The sequence below is a fragment of the Marmota flaviventris genome, chromosome 14 (genome assembly GCF_047511675.1).
Source record: "Marmota flaviventris isolate mMarFla1 chromosome 14, mMarFla1.hap1, whole genome shotgun sequence".
In the NCBI taxonomy this organism is placed as follows: Eukaryota; Metazoa; Chordata; class Mammalia; order Rodentia; family Sciuridae; genus Marmota; species Marmota flaviventris.
In genome coordinates this window covers 83,484,547-83,502,129 of record NC_092511.1, presented here as the reverse complement: position 1 = coordinate 83,502,129, position 17,583 = coordinate 83,484,547, and the positions used below count along the sequence as shown (strand labels likewise).

At 46.1% G+C, this 17,583-nt stretch overlaps 2 protein-coding genes across 2 annotated transcripts in view; one reads left to right on the top strand and one right to left on the bottom strand.

Annotated features, from left to right (window-relative positions):
- The window catches only part of LOC117794965 (uncharacterized), a 44,871-nt gene extending 39,437 nt beyond the window's left edge, over nucleotides 1–5,434 (bottom strand). The window contains exon 1 of the mRNA XM_034637345.2: nucleotides 5,160–5,434. Coding sequence (XP_034493236.2) covers nucleotides 5,160–5,434 — 275 coding nt within the window. The remainder of the gene's footprint in view (nucleotides 1–5,159) is intronic.
- The window catches only part of Ttl (tubulin tyrosine ligase), a 34,286-nt gene continuing 22,039 nt past the window's right edge, over nucleotides 5,337–17,583 (top strand). Inside the window, exons 1-3 of the mRNA XM_027952058.2 lie at nucleotides 5,337–5,589; nucleotides 8,633–8,711; nucleotides 15,542–15,774. Of these exons, the coding sequence (XP_027807859.1) occupies nucleotides 5,433–5,589; nucleotides 8,633–8,711; nucleotides 15,542–15,774 (469 nt within the window). The 5' untranslated portion in view covers nucleotides 5,337–5,432. The remainder of the gene's footprint in view (nucleotides 5,590–8,632; nucleotides 8,712–15,541; nucleotides 15,775–17,583) is intronic.

Sequence of the window (17,583 nt, the reverse complement as noted above, 5' to 3'; positions counted from 1 at the left end):
AATTGGGTGGCTTAAAACAAACAAACAAACAAAAACCTTCTCTTTTGGTTCTGGAGGTTGGGTATTCAATATCAGGGCAGCTGCGGGACCTTGCTCTGTGACCACAGGGACATGGGTCTCTTTACACTGATCTATTTCTTTGAAATCCTGCTTCCTGAATTACTATATCTTTATATTTATTTATCTATTTGTTTAAATTTATTTATATTTATTTATTTTTGGTACCAGGGATTGAAACCAGAGGCACTTTACCACTGAGCCACATCCCCAGCCCTTTAAATTTTTTTTTTTTTTTAATTTCAAAGACAAGGTCTTGCTAAGCTGCTTAGGGCCTTGCTAAGTGGCTGAAGCTGGCTTTGAACTTTCAATCCTCCTGCCTCAGCTCTGGAGTCTCTAGGATTACAGGCGTGAGCTACTGCATCTTGCAATACCTTTATATTCAAATTCTATAACTTTTGTGGATTGGTGTCTGGTAGCCTTCCTTCAGCCTGCCTTTCCTATTTTTGTTCCTCTGCATTTCTATATGAGCTTTAGAATTGTCCTGTCAATTTCTGTGGAGAGCTCTGCAGAGATTTTGCTTGAATTGCACTGCAGATCCATTCAGCAAGAATGGACAGACAGCCTTAACAATTTTGAGTTTTCTAATCATGATCATAGTGTATGTTTCCTTTATTTTATTCTTTAAATTCTTTTGTCACATTTTGTAGTTTTCAGTGTAGAGTTCTTGCATAGTTTTCTTTAGTAATGTTAAGTATTTGACATTTTTTGATGCTACTATAAATTGTATCTTTAAAATTTTTCATCTTCTATTTCTTTGTTGTTGACAGAAATACAATTAGTGTTTATATATTGGTCTTATGTCTAGCGACTTAAGATTTGCTTTGTATATATAACCATGTCATCTTTGAAAAATGACAGTTTTTTTTTAAATCTCGTCTTATTGGGCTGGGGTTGTAGCTCAGTGGTAGAATACTTGCCTCACGTGTGTGAGGCACTGGGTTCGATCCTCAGAACCACATAAAAATAAATAAATAAAAATAAAAATATTGGGTCCACCAAAAAAAAGAAATCTTCTCTTTTTGACCTGGCTACTTGATGCTATTGTAAAATTGAATTATTTTCTTAACTTCCTCTCTGAATTGTTCTTAAACTTTGCTAAATTTGCTTATTAGGGTTAATGTTTTTGGGGTATATGTATAATCTTCAGGATATTTTTAGTTTTTTTCTCTATATATATGTCATCTACAAATGAATCAATCTGTTTAACAGATATGAAATTATTCTGATTTCATATTACTTTCTAATCATTTTTGGTAAACTAGGATTTTCCATAGAATTTGTCTGTTTTGTCCAAGTTATTAATTCATTGGCAAGAATTATTTATAGTACTTTTTATTATTATTATTTTTTTTAATATTTATGCCGCAGTCTGGCTGGGCACAATTCAGGAGCCACTTGTCAAAAGAAACGAACTTTATTTTTAGAACACACACACCACACCACACTGCTCTTCAGGAAAAACCCTCAGAGCCCAACTGCCACCACCAGCTTCCCACAAGCCTCTCAACCTCCCCCACTCCTCCTGCTCTTGAGGCCGATTGGCTAGGTCGCATGGGCAGAGCCAAAAAAAGACCCCCAATGAGCAGCTCCCTAGTCTGAAAGGGCGGGAAACAGCCCAATGAGCATCACTGCAGAGGAGCCAATCAGTTGGCAGCTAGAAGTTTGCTGGGGCTGCTGTGAGCCAATCATCAGCTGGCAGCTGGAAGTTTGCTGGCAGCTGAAAGTTTGCTGGGGCCCCTTTGGCTGTGGCTCTCAACATATTTATTTTTTAGTTTTCAGCGGACACAACATCTTTGTTTGTATGTGGTGCTGAGGATCCAATCCGGGCCGCACAGATGTCAGGCGAGTGCGCTACTGCTTGAGCCACATCCCCAGCCCCAGTACCTTATTTTTAAACATCTTTAGGATTTCTAGTGGGTTCCCCTAGACATTTTAGTACTGATTACTTGCACTCCCTTTCTTTCTTTCCTTCTTGCTGGGCTGTGAATGGTTAGCAATTTAAGTAGTGTATTTTTAAATTTTATTTATCTATTTACTGGTAATGCTGGAAATTGAACTCAGGGCTCTCGCATGTTAGGCAAGTGCTCTACCCATGAGCTAGCCCAAATAGGTTTTTTTTTTTTTTTTCCTTTTGGCTTTGTTGATTTATTTTTGGTATATCTGTTTCTTCATTCCTCCGTTTCTTTCCACTTATTTTGGGTGTGATGTTGTCGTCCTTTTTCTAGTATCATGAGATGATGCTTGAACGACTGACTTTCAGTCTTCTTTTCCTAACATTTGTGCTTCAGGCTATAAATTTTCATTTAACCATGGCTTTAGCTGTATCTTACCAGTTTTGATGTCATAATTTTATTGTCATTCAGTTAAACAATATTTCTTTTTTTAAAAAAATGAATTATTTATTTAGGTTTTTTTTTTTTTTGCAGACACAACATCTTTGTTTGTATGTGGTGCTGAGGATCGAACCCGGGCCACACGCATGCCAGGCGAGTGCGCTACCGCTTGAGCCACATCCCCAGCCAATATTTCTTATACTATTGTGATTTCTTCACTTAACATAGGTTATTTAGAAGTATATTACTGAATTTCCTAGCCACTTAATTCCACTGTTGTTAGAGAAAGTGTTTAGAATTGTCTCAACCTGTGGAGATTTTTCAAGGGGTGTGTGTGTGTGTGTGTGTGTGTTCGTACTGGGGATTGAACCCAGGGTGCTTTACCACTGAGCTACATCCTCAGCCCTTTGTACTTATTATTTTGAGACAGGGCCTCACTAAGTTGCTGAGGGGCATGGTAAGATGCTGAGGTTGGCCTCAAATTTATAATCCTACAGCCCCAGCTTCTCCAGATGTTGGGCTTATAGGTGTGTGCCACTGTAGCTGGCTATTGAAGTTTATTTTAGGATCAATCAAAGAGCCAATTTTGGTAGAATCCTTGCGTGATAGTAAAAGCAAATGTGACTCCATTTTGTTTTGTGACTCCATTCTGTAGAAACAACCATGCCAAGGAAAAGGGTCATGACTGGGGCAAGATGTTCTTTTCCTTTTGCTATAGAAACCTTTAAGAACACGAAACTACCTAATGGGGCATTGTTTCTGTAACTAGGGGAACAAGGCTCTGTTTCTGTAACTGGAGTGACTGGGCTGTGATTGTTTAGGCTTCCCACTGCCTGACTGCACTGTCCCGCTTCTGTAACCTGGCTTGCTTGCATTGGCTGAACCCCCAAACATCCCTTTTGCAGTTTTCAGGTTTATAAGTAGTGCCCTTGCAATTGTTCAGGGCAGATCAGGGGAACAGCTTTATGTCCTGGTCAGCTGCCACCGGTGTGCTTCAATAAAGGCTTGATTCGATTATATGTGAGTGGTCTGGAAGTCAGTGTATGAAACCCCAGGACGAAGCTTTAACTATAACATTTGCATCTTTTTGTTTTGTTGTTATTGTGGTTCTGCATTTGGAAGAAGGCGGCATGCTCTAATTTTAAGGTCCAGAATAGGAAGTAAAGCATATTACTCCTCTTGTATAGCCAGAGAGCCAGGCCTAATTCAAGGGAGTGCTGGAAGTCAAAGTCTCAGACAGACAGAGTCTTCCTCTTTGTAGGATACTAAGATAGCTACATGTTGTGGCACACAGTCTTCCATCTGAGCAATTTCAGCTGTAAAAATAAAATTAAAAAATTGGTTTTTCTTTATAGCTCCAAATCCCACAAAGAATCAGATTGTCCAGATTTGGGTCATGTTCTTATGCTTTACCATCTACTATGGCAGAAAGGGATGGAGTAGCCCTGTTGAACTGGGAGATTGCCTTTCCTGTGCCCATAATGGACTGTGTTCATCTCTCCAGAGTCTCATAAAGTCTGGAGGGGAAAAGATGAATACTATTATCTAGCAAAGGGGATAAGGAACACTGCCCCCAAATTAAAACTAAAACAAGTGTAAACAGTGTTCACCATAAAAGATAGGTGAGAAAAAAAAAGAGAACCACTGGATTGAGGATCCCTGGCGTTGCTAGGGAGACCATGGCTGTGGAGTGGCAGAGAAGCCAACTATTAGAGGAAAGAATGTGGCCTTCGGTGACAAGCAGCAGGTATGGCTTATCTTAGCATGAGGTCTCCCAAAAGGTGATCCTGGAACAAGGACTTAAAAGCAAGGTGATATCTGTGGAGGAGCAAGTGGGGTAGTGAATTAGGGAAAGGAAGGAAGCCAAGAGAAGTGTATTGGACAGCTGTGGACAGCAGGGGCTGAATTCTGTAGATACCTTGAAATACAGTCCAGGAAATGCACCTGCTGGCAGCATATCCTGCCAGGGGTGAGGACGCCAGTGCATTGTCAACCCACTCTTATGCTGATGGATGGAGGGATGAGAGGGAACTTAAGCACCCGCACTCTGGGTTGCTGCCTTTGTGCACAGAGCAAGCTCCCCAGGGACAGCGAAAGTGCACAGATTAGAATGGTTTTGCAAAGTGAGCGAATGTGGGCCGAGCTGGGGGAGGAGGGTGCTTTTACAGAATGCTCGGTAGATACTGTGAACGCGGGGAGCACAGGATGGGAGGTTCTTTCTCTAAAGCAGAGTAACAGCTGTGAGGCACAAGGCTGGGGTAGGTCATTCACGAGGGCATATGGGCACGTTTGCGGAAAACCTGATAGTCATTGTCCTCTCTGACCCTCAAATGCACCAAAATCGGTTTCCTAAAAGTAGCTTAGACAAGACGAGGTCCGAAATAGAGAAGGCTCATGGCCCACGCTGGAAGGGCAGGTCGGGAACGGGTCCAGGACTCCCTGAAGCCTGTTCGGGACTATTTCCACCAGTGGACGCTGGGGTCACCCCGGCCCCCGGGCTGTGCGACAATCGGGAGGTCTCAGAACTTGAAAAGAGCGCTCTACTCCAACTAAGCAAGTACCGCAACGTTCTAGGTGCTCTAGTTGTTGAGCGGAGAGGAAGGGAGCGCTGCTCACTCGGACACAGGACAGGGCCGAGCAACTTTTTTTCACCCATAAAAGTCCCTGTGAAAGAGGTGGCGGAGCGGGGGAACTCTGCAAGGGGGGTCTTCCGCTGGCACCGCCTGGCTGTGGTCTCGGCTCGGTGCACCCCCAGGGCACCCCCACCGGCTGGCCCGGGGCTGGGGGCGCGGCCCGCAGGCGCCGAGCTGGCCGCGCGGAATCACGGGGAGGAGGCGGGGCCGCGCGGCGGAGGGCGCGGCGTCCCGGCGGCGCTCGCCACTTGGGCGGACGCGGGCGCCCGAGAAGGCGCCGCCTGGGCCCGGGAGGCGCGGCCCGAGAGCAGTGCGGTGCGGGGGGCGGGCACCGTCCACGCGGAGCCGCCGCCTCGGCCGGCTTGTCCCCGGGCGGCGGCCTGGGGCCCGGGCGCGCGGCCTCGCCATGTACACCTTCGTGGTGCGCGACGAGAACAGCAGCGTCTATGCCGAGGTCTCCCGGCTGCTCCTCGCCTCCGGCCACTGGAAGAGGCTGAGGCGAGACAATCCCAGGTTCAACCTGATGCTGGGCGAGAGGAACCGGCTGCCTTTCGGGAGACTGGGTGAGCCTTCCCCGTCCCTGTCCCCGTCCCCGCCCCCGGCCGGGGCGCGCTCCACAGCCGCGGCCGGCGCTTTTGTTTTTAAGGTCGCGAGTCTCCCTTCCGTGTGGCTTCTCGTGCGGCTTCCCGGGCTGATCCCGGGCGGATCCGCCAACGCCCGCGCTCGTTCTTAACGCTCTCGGCTCTCCTGAGTCCCATTCGGAGGGACTCGCGGTGCGGCTCCGCTACTCCTGACAATGACCTGTCCCTGCAGCATGGGGGCTGTCGGCCACTGGTCCCCGGCTCCCGGGCCCAACGCCCCGGGTCGGGCAGGTTGGCGGAGCTGAGCGCAGGGCACGCGAGGCTGCGCAGGGCACGCGAGGCTCCGCAGAGCCGGGAAGTCTCCTTGCGCGTCTCCCACGGAGGACTTCGCCCCGCCTGGTGTGGGCGTGGAAGGGGGCCCCCGAAGGTGCTGGAACCTGGGGTTGTACCCGCGCAAGGCTCGGATATCAGGCAGGGAGTGCATTCTGAAAAGCCATTTGGATTCAAAACCGGAGCTTCAGAGGAGACCCTCCCCCAGGGAAAGCTGGAGGAGCGTCTCAATTTAGCGAAGGCTTCACCAACGAACGTGTTTTTACAGTTGTGCATTGAATAAAGGTTTTAACCAGAGGCTTGGTTCCCCTCCATCTCTGCCGGGAGGGAATTGCCTTTTTACGTGGTAGAAGCCGGCTTGGCACCACCCTGTCCACCTACTCTCCTTAGGAAGGGACAGGAGTGAGGGGAGGACCAGCCGCTCCTTTCCAAATGACGTAATCCAGAAGTTCTCCGGAAGGTGCACTCACATCCTGGGGACCTGAGCATCGGCTAGGCTCGTGACCTGCTGACTTCACAGTCATCTGGGAAGGGCTCTCTGGGTAGCTGTGTTCCTGGCCAGAACTCACCAGGGGTGGGGGTCAGTTGTACTCCAAGGATAGAAGGGGAGAATTGATACCGAGAAAAAGCCTCAGTCTTGGAGGGCCAACCAAAGGGAGCGGTGTTCTTGCCATGTTGGGGAGAGGAGAGGGTTTTCAGAAAAAGGATGAGTTGTCAGAGAATGGAAACAGGCCATCTGGAGTTGACTGGCCATTGGTGAACTTACTAGAGCATTTGGGTGAGGCCAGTGTTTGAGAACCAAACTTGTTGAGGCAATGCCTTCCTGAGTTTTTTCTTTGAAATAGTGCTGGGGACAACTTCCCATTGCCATGCAAGTTTATAATGAAGAATGGTGACTCCATGGAAGGGCTGACAGGAGCCCCCCAGAAATCTAGGATTACAGAGAGTGTGCTTGGAGAGTCCTTCCTGTTAAAGGATCTCCTCAGGAAGCCTTCCTCAAAAAAGCTGGGGGAGTGGGGTGGAGGAGGTAATGTTCATGTGGAATTATTTCCCTGAAAGAGGAAAGGAAACAAATGCTTCTAGTTGAGAAGTTACTTCCTCTGACTCTGTCCACTGCCCTTCCTGCCTTCCTTTCTTCTTGTGCTTGGTGGTGTCTGGCTGTGAAAGCTTAGATGGAGTCTTAATATGGAAAACAGTCAAAGACAGCACTGCCCAGGTGGAGGTGGGGCAGTTGGCATAGCTGTGGAGCTCATGCCCAGCAAGGAGGTGAGAAGCAGAAACCTATATGTTTCGAATCTTACATAGGCACCATAGATTCAGCAGGTGATCAGCAAATATTTAGTTTTTATGGGAAAGAAAATATGTTTTGTGCTGTTAACTGGAGTTATTTACCTTTTACTAAAAGTGTGCTACATGGAAACCAAGGAGCTTCAGGGGTCAGGTAAGGGCTCAGGGCCCTGGGCATGTGGAGAGGGCCATGCAGGGAGAATGAGGGTCTCTCTACCACAGGGAAGCACTGAAATTCAAGTAATGCCTGACACTTTTGATTTGGGCGTATGCCATTCTCTGATGAATCATTGCCTCTGACATCAACTCATAATGCCTTTATTCCATCTTACTTTCTATTATAGGAAATGCAGTGCATTTTGTTAATAAATAAAATTTAAATATGCATATACAAATTTATTTTTTTGCAGTACTGGAATTTGAACCCAGGAGTGCTCTACCACTGAGCTACAACCCTAGCCCTTTTTATTTTTGAGACAAGGTCTTGCTAAGTCACCCAGGTTGGCCTTAAACTTGTCTTCCTGCCGAAGCCTCCAGGGTCGCTGGGATTATGGGCATGTGCCACCATGCATGGATTATTAGGATTTTAAACAAAACAAAACAAAAAATTTTTTCAGTTTCTTTTTTCCCACTTTTTTAAAAATTGGTGCATATTGTTGTACATAATGGTGGGATTTGTTGTTACATATTCATACATGCACACAATATAACAATATAATTTGACAAATATCATTCCCCAGTATCCCCTAAAAATTAAGTAAAACTGTGTTTTTATTTTTATCCTTTCAGCTCTAATTTCATAGAGAAGGGTTGTGGTAATGAGAATTGTTGAGAATAAGATCCCTGTGGGATGAAGCACAGAATGAAGTTCTTACTTCTGACATTCTGACATGGCCCGCCCACCACCTCCCTCTACCTTCTGGTGCCTTCCAGAAGCTGGCAGAGACCAGCATGCTTGAGACTAGCAGTATCACAGTTCTGTGCTTTCTCTGATGTTTGTAGAAAGCAGGGCTGGGGAGGTGCAAAGCATGACTCTTAAAGTAGCTTCCTGTATTTAAAGATTGCAAGTCTTCACGTTAAGCCGGAAGAGGAGCGTAGTAAGACCAGGGAGAGCTGAAGAGAAAATACCCAGCATGCTCCACTCCAATAAGAAAAAACAAAGGTGGCCATGGTCTTTGTAGACCTGCAGTATTGGTATAGTAGCATCCCTTGGGGGAGGGTGAGTGGCCAGAAGGATACTGAGAGAAAGACCCTCAGGGACAGAGAAGCCAAACTATTCCATTTCTAACAACCAAAGTTGAAATGAAAAGCTGGGCATGCCCCTCCTGGTCCCCATCTGGCATGCTGGTGCCTTGCCGTCACTCCCCACCTGTTTAGGCCCCCCTTTGAGCCTGCTCTTTCCTTGCAGGTCACGAGCCCGGGCTGGCGCAGCTGGTGAATTACTACAGGGGGGCTGACAAACTGTGTCGCAAAGCTTCTTTAGTGAAGTAAGTGTTCTTCCATTTTCAATGTTTTACATAAATGTCTTTGGCTTCAAACACTCATGCAAAAACGTGGGATTATTTAAAGGGTGAAAATGCTTTTACTATTCAAAAAGTCCATAAATACCAGTTCTGAAGCTTCTTGTAGGCTTGCATTTCGAGGGGTTGTTGCTGTGGGGTTTGATGAAGCCTGGGGTTCCTCAGGTGAGGCTGCCTAGGAGCACAGCTGACTTGCGGCTTCCTGCAGAAGTGATTTCTTGGGGGCAGGTCCTCAAGTCACACCCCTAGGAAGCCAGGGAGCAGGACAGGGCAAGCTGAGAGCCAAGCAAAGATGCGGTTTCAGCTGTGTCACCATGGGACTGTGGAGCAAATGGCACCTCAGAGTTGGCACATCTCAAAGCAAGGACACTGGGCTTTTGGGCTCCAGCCTCTGTTTGGGAGAAAGGTGGGGGACATAGCTTTCTAGGTTTTTCTGGGCAGAGACTCATCCCTGGAGAAAGGTGTGCATCGCCCTCCGCAGCCCCCTCTCCCAGCAGCTAGGGCCTTGCAGAAAAGAGATCTGGGCAGGTGTGAGAGGAGCTCTTCCACCTGGATCCTGAGCAGTGGGTTACGACTGGATGCCGCCGGAGCAGGTTTGTAAAGTGGAGGGAGACAGTGTCATATGATGATTAAGATCCAGGGTAGGCAGCATGGGTTTTAACCCAGCTCTGATTGGTGTGGTCAGATCTTATCCCTCTTGGTCTCCGTACCATGCTCATGCGGCAGTGGTGAGGGTTAAATCAGGTGACACACTGGAGTATATGTCATTCAGTGACCAGGTACATTGTGTGTCTTTGACTCTGTGCCTTAGCTTTCTTCCCTGTAAAATGGGTATACTGATAGCAGCGACTTCAGTGTTGTTATGAAGGCTTTGAAGGATGCCTGTCGCGTGGTTCACACTACAAAAGTGAGAGTTCTTATTACTCCTTGGTATGGCTATTATTGCTGTCATTTTTAGAGCAGAATACTGGCTTTGGGCCCTACAGTCAGGGCTGGAGTAGATTTCCAGGCTTTCCATGAACTAGTAAACATGGATATGCAGCCAAACAGAGCTGTGATAGTTTTCTCTAACAATTAAGGTAGAATTTGCCCTTTAAAAGTAGGAAGTAGAATACGCTGTAAAAAGTAGCATTCTGGTTGGGTGCGATGGCGCATGCCTATAATCCCAGCAGCTTGGGAGGCTGAGGCAGGAGGATCACCAGCTCAAAGCCAGCTTCAGCAACTTAGCGAGGCCCTAAGCAACTCAGCAAGACCCTGTCTCTAAATAAAAAGTAAAAAGGGCTGGGTTGTGGCTCAGGGGTAAAATGCCTCTGGGTTCAATCCCTGGTACCCCCCCCTCCCCCCGCAAAAAAAAGTAGCGTTCTGCATATTTCACATTTAGCTGCAAGGAGGCAGTGAGTACAGGGCTGGAGTCGTGACCTGGTCCAAGGCGGTATCGTGACCTTGGAGAGCACTGTTGCTGTGAACCCCAGTGTCCAGCGTACAACGTGGAGACAAATGGTGGACGATACCCGCTGTCTGACCCTTGAGGTGTGTGGCATGACTGTGGTGGCACCTTGTACATGGTGACAGGATGTTTGCAGTCTGGGGACTGCCCCCCTTACCAGCTTCCTTCATCCCTCAGGGGTCCTGCCAGGGCTGGGGTGATTCCAGGAGGTCTTGGTTCCCTTTGTCTGTCTTCCCTGGTTTTTTTGTGACTTAAAAGGACCCCAGAGAGTCAGACTGCACTCTCCCTCATTGTACAGGACAGATTAGCAGCGCAGAGAGGTCAGCTTTCTTGACCAAAGCCACAGCCGTGCGGGTTAAGCCAGGATGTTCTGATCAGTATTAATGGGCCCCACGAACAGCATGACTAGGTGTCCCTCAGGGCTGCCTAGAGCCTGGATAGGGCTCAGTGCTGGACCGGGGAGGGCCTGCTTCTGGCTGCTCTCCCTGCAGGGAGTGTCAGATTCATCAAGGCCATAGTCCCAAGGCCTGAGGGGCGTCCCTTCTGCTGGGAGGTGGGAGCTTTCTTTTCCTGGGTGAGCATTACTCCCTTGTAGACCTGAGTAGCCTTCCTTTGTGACTGCTCCCCAGTGGGCTGTTGAGGGGGGTGCAGCCATGCAGAGGTCTTCCTGCAGGCCTGCTCTCATTCTGTCCATCAGAATGGAAGGCCAGCCACACCTGTCATTTAAACTTCCCAGTAGCCACGTTAAGTACAAAGAACAGGTGCAGATTAATTAGTAATCTTTTTATTCAACTAACTAAATCCAAAATATTGGGCTGGGGGTGTAGTTCAGTGGTGGAACACTTGCCCAGCATGTGTGAGGCCCTGGGTTTGATTCCCAGCATTGTAAATCAAACAAACAAATCCAAAAAGTTGTCCTTTTTGACATGTTACTAATATAAAAAACATTGAGACTTTTAAAAAAATTCTGAGTGTTTAAAATCTGATGTGTATTTTATCTTTGTAGCACAACTTAACTCAGTCACTGAATTTTCATTGGAGACCCTTCATCTGCATTGAGGTTGCATAAGAATTTTATGATTGAAAAAGTAGATATACATACTAAAGTTGTTCCAATGGACATAGAAGTTTTTAGGAACTGAATTGAGCTCTAAAAAAAACATTTTAATATTCATATATGTCTTGAGAAAATGGATTGATCTTATTTAGAACTGATTTGGCTTTGAGGAAAAAAAGCATATCTTTTGCAAAACTAGGTCTATCCCAGTCTAGCAAATTCACCAACTTGCATCAGCTCAGTATTATCACACCGGATTTAAAGGGGGTATTGAATATAATGAAGAGTTTATCAATATCAACAAAGTTTTCTTCAATTTTCTGTTTTTGATTTTGAAGCCAGTTTTCTTTTATAATTTTTTAATATTTATTTTTTAGTTATAGGTGAACACAATAGCTTCATTTTATTTTTATGTGGTGCTGAGGATCGAACTCCGTGCCTCACACATGCCAGGCAAGCGCTCTATCTCTGAGCCACAACCCCAGCCTTGAAGCCAGTTTTTATAATACTATTATAATTGAAACCTGCATCTTGTCATGTAATAAAAACATGTAAAATCATTATTATTAATTTGTTCTATGAAGTTGGAACATGAATTATAATACCTGCATAGGGGGATCAAAGCCAGGTCTTTTCCCTGCCTTGGAACTATAATTGAACTTGTTCCTGTGTAGCATGGATATGGGTAATATAAATAATGCTGCCATTTTTAATCTTGGATTTTTGAACTAAATAATGACATGTTGATTGTATATAATGATTTGGCAAGCATTCCTTTTATATCAAGAATATTTGAATCAGAGATGTACAGTAAATCTTTGTAAAACTCTTTCATCTCAAACATCATCAAACAGAGTATTGGCAGAGAGCTTGGTATCATTAAATTCTTTGTCTTCTGTTTCTTTCAACAGTTCCATGAACTGGTGAATCATTGTAACATTTGCAAGTATATACTGAACCATTTCAACAACTGTATCCACAATACTTTTTATAGAGTTCTGCTTCAGAAAACTGAGAAAACAAATGTTTGCATCATACAGTAGCATGAAGTGAAAAAGGAAACAGTTGGATGCCTATAATCCTAGTGACTTGCTGCAGGAGGATTGAAAGTTTGAGGCCAGCCTCAACAACTTAGTAAAACCCTATTTCAAAATAAAAAATAAAGAGAAAAGGAGCAGGGTATGTGGCTCAGTGGGTAAGTGCCTCTGGGTTCAATCCCCAGTACCAAAAAAAAAAAAAGCAATCTAGTTGTAAAATTCTTTGACTCTTTTTTCTTTTAAATATTCATTTTTTAGTTATAGGTGGACACAATTTCTTTATTTCACTTTTATGTGGTGGTGAGGTTTGAACCTGGTGCCTCACGTGTTCTAGGCGAGCACTCTACCACTGAGCCACAACCCCAGCCTTCTGTGGCTCTTTGACAGATGTAAAATATTCAAAAATACTTGCATCATCAGTTTGGTTTCTTTTTTTTCTCTTTAATGTAAGCATGCCCAAAGCATTAATTTAGCAGCATCTCACATCACAACTTACCTAAAACTAAGAAAAATGCTTAATTTTTTTTTTTTCAAATTTTGAGTCAGTCTTTGATATTATTTGTTAGAAAGAGCTCGTTATCTGTGGCCAATTCTGGCTGACCTGAAGATATTTTACTTTCATAAAATATCTTTTAAAACTTTGCCTTAAAATAATTTCTTTCACCATATTTCTGTCTAAAGTGGTTTTCCTTTTGTGTTAGAATCCAGGCCATTTTATACTTGACTGAAGTTATAAGCTCAGAGCCTCATGTTGTGTCCATCTACACCTAAAATATAATTAAATAAATATTTTTTAAAAAGTTTCAGGGACTGGGATGTATATAGCTCAGTAGAGACCTTATATATATTCTTAATTTTTTTTTTTTTTAATTGAAGCCAGGCACGGTGGCACATGTCTATAATCCCAACAGCTGGGGAGGCTGCGGCAGGAGGATCACAAGTTCAAAGCCAGCCTCAGTAACTTAGCAGGCCCTAAGCAACTCAGTGAGACCCCATCTCTAAATAAAATATAAAAAGGGCTGGGGATGTGGCTCAGTGGGTAAGCACCCCTGGGTTCCATCCTTAGTACAAAAAAATTTTTTTTAATTGTTGAAAAAAATTTTTTTTGTTGCATTTTTATGACTTTTGCCACTAATATTCTATTTTGACTATTGAGAGAAAAATGTTCATCAAATTCATTATTTGTTTGCTGAAAATGTCTCCCTAGCAAAGCAAACTGCTTTTCACTTGATTGTGCAGTAGCCTGGTGTAGCCGCCATCCATTGTGAATTTGTCACACCTGCTTCCAGTCCTTTGTCTTCCCTGTCCTGGTCATTGTTCTGCCTTCGGGGTCCCTGCTCAGTTTTGCATCAGTAGAATGCTTTTGCTTTAAATTTAAAAATTAGTCCATACTTATTTTTAGTTAAACAAATAATAATTTTTATTTAGAAAAATAATTGCCCCTTAGTTACTGATTGTCCTTTGCACAGTAGCTCCTGCTGTCTGTGTCATTAGCACGTGGTCACGTCTCATCAGTGCACAGAAGAAAGTCACTTCAACTGAGTAGGTCCATTGTCCCTGAACAGAGCAGTGTTGTGTGTTTGTGTGATACTAGGAGTGACACACGGGCCCAACATGCACACAGCAGTGTAGTCAAGGGAAATGTCATCCTGCCACCTCAGCAAAATGCTGCTTAATGGAAAAATACTTTATGATGCATCCATTTTTAAATTAAAATTAAATGCAATTTTTAGTTCTGTTCCTGAGTCACGCCGCTCACATTTCAAATGCTCAGTGGCCACATGTGGCTAGTGTTCACCCTACAGGACAGTGTAGGTTCAGACTTGAGTATTCGGTGAGTTTATGTATTTATTTTTATCATTTTTGTTCCTTTCGGTTCAAGTAACTTACAACTTCTGTTGCCTTTAACTTTAAAATTACTTTGTCTATCTATCTATTTATTTATTTATTTATTGTGTACCAGGGATTGAACTCAGGGGCACTCAGCCACTGAGCCATATCCCCAGCCCTATTCTGTATTTTATTTAGAGACAGGGTCTCACTGAGTTGCTTAGCACCTCGCTTTTGCTGAGGCTGGCTTTGAACTTGCGATCCTCCTGCCTCAGCCTCCTGAGCTGCTGGGATTACAGGGGTGCACCACTGCACCCGGCTAGAATGACTTTGTTTTTAATGTTAATTTAACTGTTCTTTTCATTATTTCTGTTGTTTGCTCACAGGCCGGGTTTTGTAAGTGAATCATAATATAGGCTGAGCAGGAACAGTTGTTGTAGACAGAAGGAGGAGCAATTTAGGGAGGCCTCTAAGCCCTGGTTCCTGGGCTAGGGGAAGGCTGGGCAGTTTAGGCTTGTGTCCTACCTGGTGCTGGCTACTTGCTGCTCTCGGGAGGGGACTCCTCTGTGACCCAGTTCCTCTTTTGTGAAGTGGATCCTGGTGCCTCTGACCTGGGAAGCCGGCAGTGGGAAGCTCTTGGTAAGACCCTGTGTCTGTTAAGGGCCTTTATCTTCTGTGGTGGTGTGTTATTTTGGGACTGAGGGGCATATTTCATTGTGTCCCCTGTCCTGTGCCCCACTAGAAGGATTCCTTCTTTATTCTGTCACTGAAGTGAGGCTGAGCTAAAAGCAGGAAATAAAGGACTTAAAAATAGTCTTTAGCTATTCAGAGTCCCAAGTAGAGACGGAGGCCAAGATAGTAATTTTACTAGTTGTTTGACTTTTCTTCTGTCCCCCACTTCATTTTTTGGTGTTGGTCTGGCTCAGTCCCAACCTGTTTGTTGAAAAGGTGTTTTATTCAGAGTTAGGTCAAGTTGGGTGTCCTTAGAAATCCCTTTACTGCTCAAGTTCTGGGCAGTAAGCCTCCTCCCCCATATTTGGGATTGAACCCAGGACTAGGCAGGTCCTCTGAGGCTGAGCTATAAACTCAGCCCTTTTTATTTTGTGTTTGACTAGTTGTCCACGCTGGATTTGGACTTTTTCTCCTCCTGCCTTAGCCTTCCAGGTAGCTGGGCTTACAGGTGTGTGGCACTGCACCTGGCCGGCAGGAGGTCCTGTGGATGCACTGGGCACGCCTTTACTATTGCATGTAATAGGTGCAGCATGGTAGAGGTCTGTCCAGGGAGGTCGAGAGGAAGCGGAGGGGTAAGGAGGAGACCAGGCCATGGCTTGACTCCTTGGAAACCCCTGAAGGGAACTCAGTGTCGTTTCTGAACAGGGTGACAGCGGGCACTAAGAAAGGAGCCTGACCCTCTGTCCTCTGCTAGGCTGATCAAGACAAGCCCAGAACTGGCTGAGTCCTGCACCTGGTTCCCCGAGTCCTATGTGATTTACCCAACTAATCTCAAGACCCCAGTTGCTCCAGCACAGAATGGAATCCAGCCACCCGTCAATAACTCCAGGACGGATGAGAGAGAGTTCTTCCTGGCTTCCTATAACAGAAAGAAAGAGGACGGGGAGGGCAACGTGTGGATTGCAAAGTCATCGGCAGGCGCCAAAGGTGAGTTGGCCTGGCCGTCCCCTCTGTTCCTCTGTGCTGGCACTTGAGATTCTAATGATGCACTCAGGTGGATGCCTAGTCAGATCTGAACTCGGGGCCCATGGACCGCGTCTTGTTTTAAATGCCCGTTTGTGTGGTAGTGCCTTCTAAATCCTCTCTCTGCTCCAGGACTTCCCTTGAAGCTCCTGATGCCGTGTCACCCTCTCCATCTCTAAGTGGCATTTCCAACTTGTCTGATACAGAACTCCTCGCGTCCTGCCCCTCTTTTGTCCCGTCTTCTTGGTGTTTGTCCACTGTTCACTCTGGGGCTCTTGGGAGCCCCAGAGTCAGCTTCACCCTTGATATCTAAACCTAAAGTGTTAAGTCCTGCTAGTGCAACCTTCAGTTTGGACTCTGAATTAGGCTTCTTCTTGCCGTGTCCACTGCTCCCGCCCTAACTCAAAGCCGCCATCCTCCCAGTCTCTAATCACAGTGTCCATCCGCAGCCGGTTCCCCCAGACAGAGGGATGTTTCACAAACGTAAATCTGATCAGGTCACTTCCTGACTTACCAGCTGGCTTCCTAATGCAATCACAGTAATTCCAGGTCCCTGATGGCCACCCACGCCACTGCACATGTCCCCCTATCTCTGATCTCACCTCCTTCTATTCTGGGCCTTGCTCACTGTGTTGTAGCCACAAAGACGGCCTCATGTCCCTCAGATGCTCTAAATTTGTCTCGGGGCCTGGATGTGCTGACGTGGATTATTTGGATTCTGAGCTCAGCTGTTGCCTTGCCAGAGAAGCCTCTTCCGTCTAAATAGCCTCTAGCCCATCACATCCTGTCTCCCCATCCAGCTCTATATTACATGACCTGCCCGTCTCCCCCAGCATAGTACAAACGCCGTACCCACAGCTCTTGTTGGTCTTCGTCCCTCCTTGCATCACTCCGTAATGTGTGTTGAATGACTGCCTAGGAGGGCTGAGGTTTGTGATTTCAACTCAGGCTTAAAGTAGAGGCAGCTTCCAAGGCAGCAGGCACATCAGTGGCCTCTCTGTAAATACTGTCATATACTCTTTTAAAAGCCATTCCATTTTGAACTTCCTATTCTTTGGAAGACCATCTGGCCCTTGGTACTCATTCCTGTTCCTGGTCCAGCCGACCTCCCCTTCCTTTCCACCCACCATGAGGCAGGCGGGCATCACCTGGAGTCTCATGAATGGGGGAGAATTGGGCTTTTGCCTCCGTGGGTACCTCCCCCACTTCTCTGACCCCTTTGCACTCTCTTCTTGAGTACTGTCCCCAGTAAAGGGGGCACTTGGAAGGGGAAATGGTCATCCATGGTATTCCAGATTCCTCCTGTGGATTTGAACTTGGAGTTAGGATGGCCACTGGGAGGACCTCTGACGGTCCCTGGACCTTCTCTAAGACCAGACAGAGGGACACCATGCAGCAGGGAGAGGTAAAGAGGGGATAAAACGTCCGTCAAAGGACTTTTGCTGTGAGTTGAGGAGGTGAGTGGTGTGTGTTAGCTTTGTTTAGGAATCACAGGATGAACAGATGGTGTCTGTTCTTCTTAATACCCACCACGTGCTTGGTATCATGGCTCAGCCTTGAAACTGTGTCCAGCATCAAGCTGCTTCACATCCAGCCGCCCTCTGATCCAAGGTCACCTTCACATCTCTCCGGGAGTTCTGCTCCCTGTCCTCCTGTTCCGGGCCATTCTCCAACGTTTACATGGAACTTCCCAGCCAGAGAGACTATTAAAGCCCACCTCAGACGGTGTCTCGTCTGTGCCTGGCACTGTCTGCTCCGTGCCAGGACAGGAGC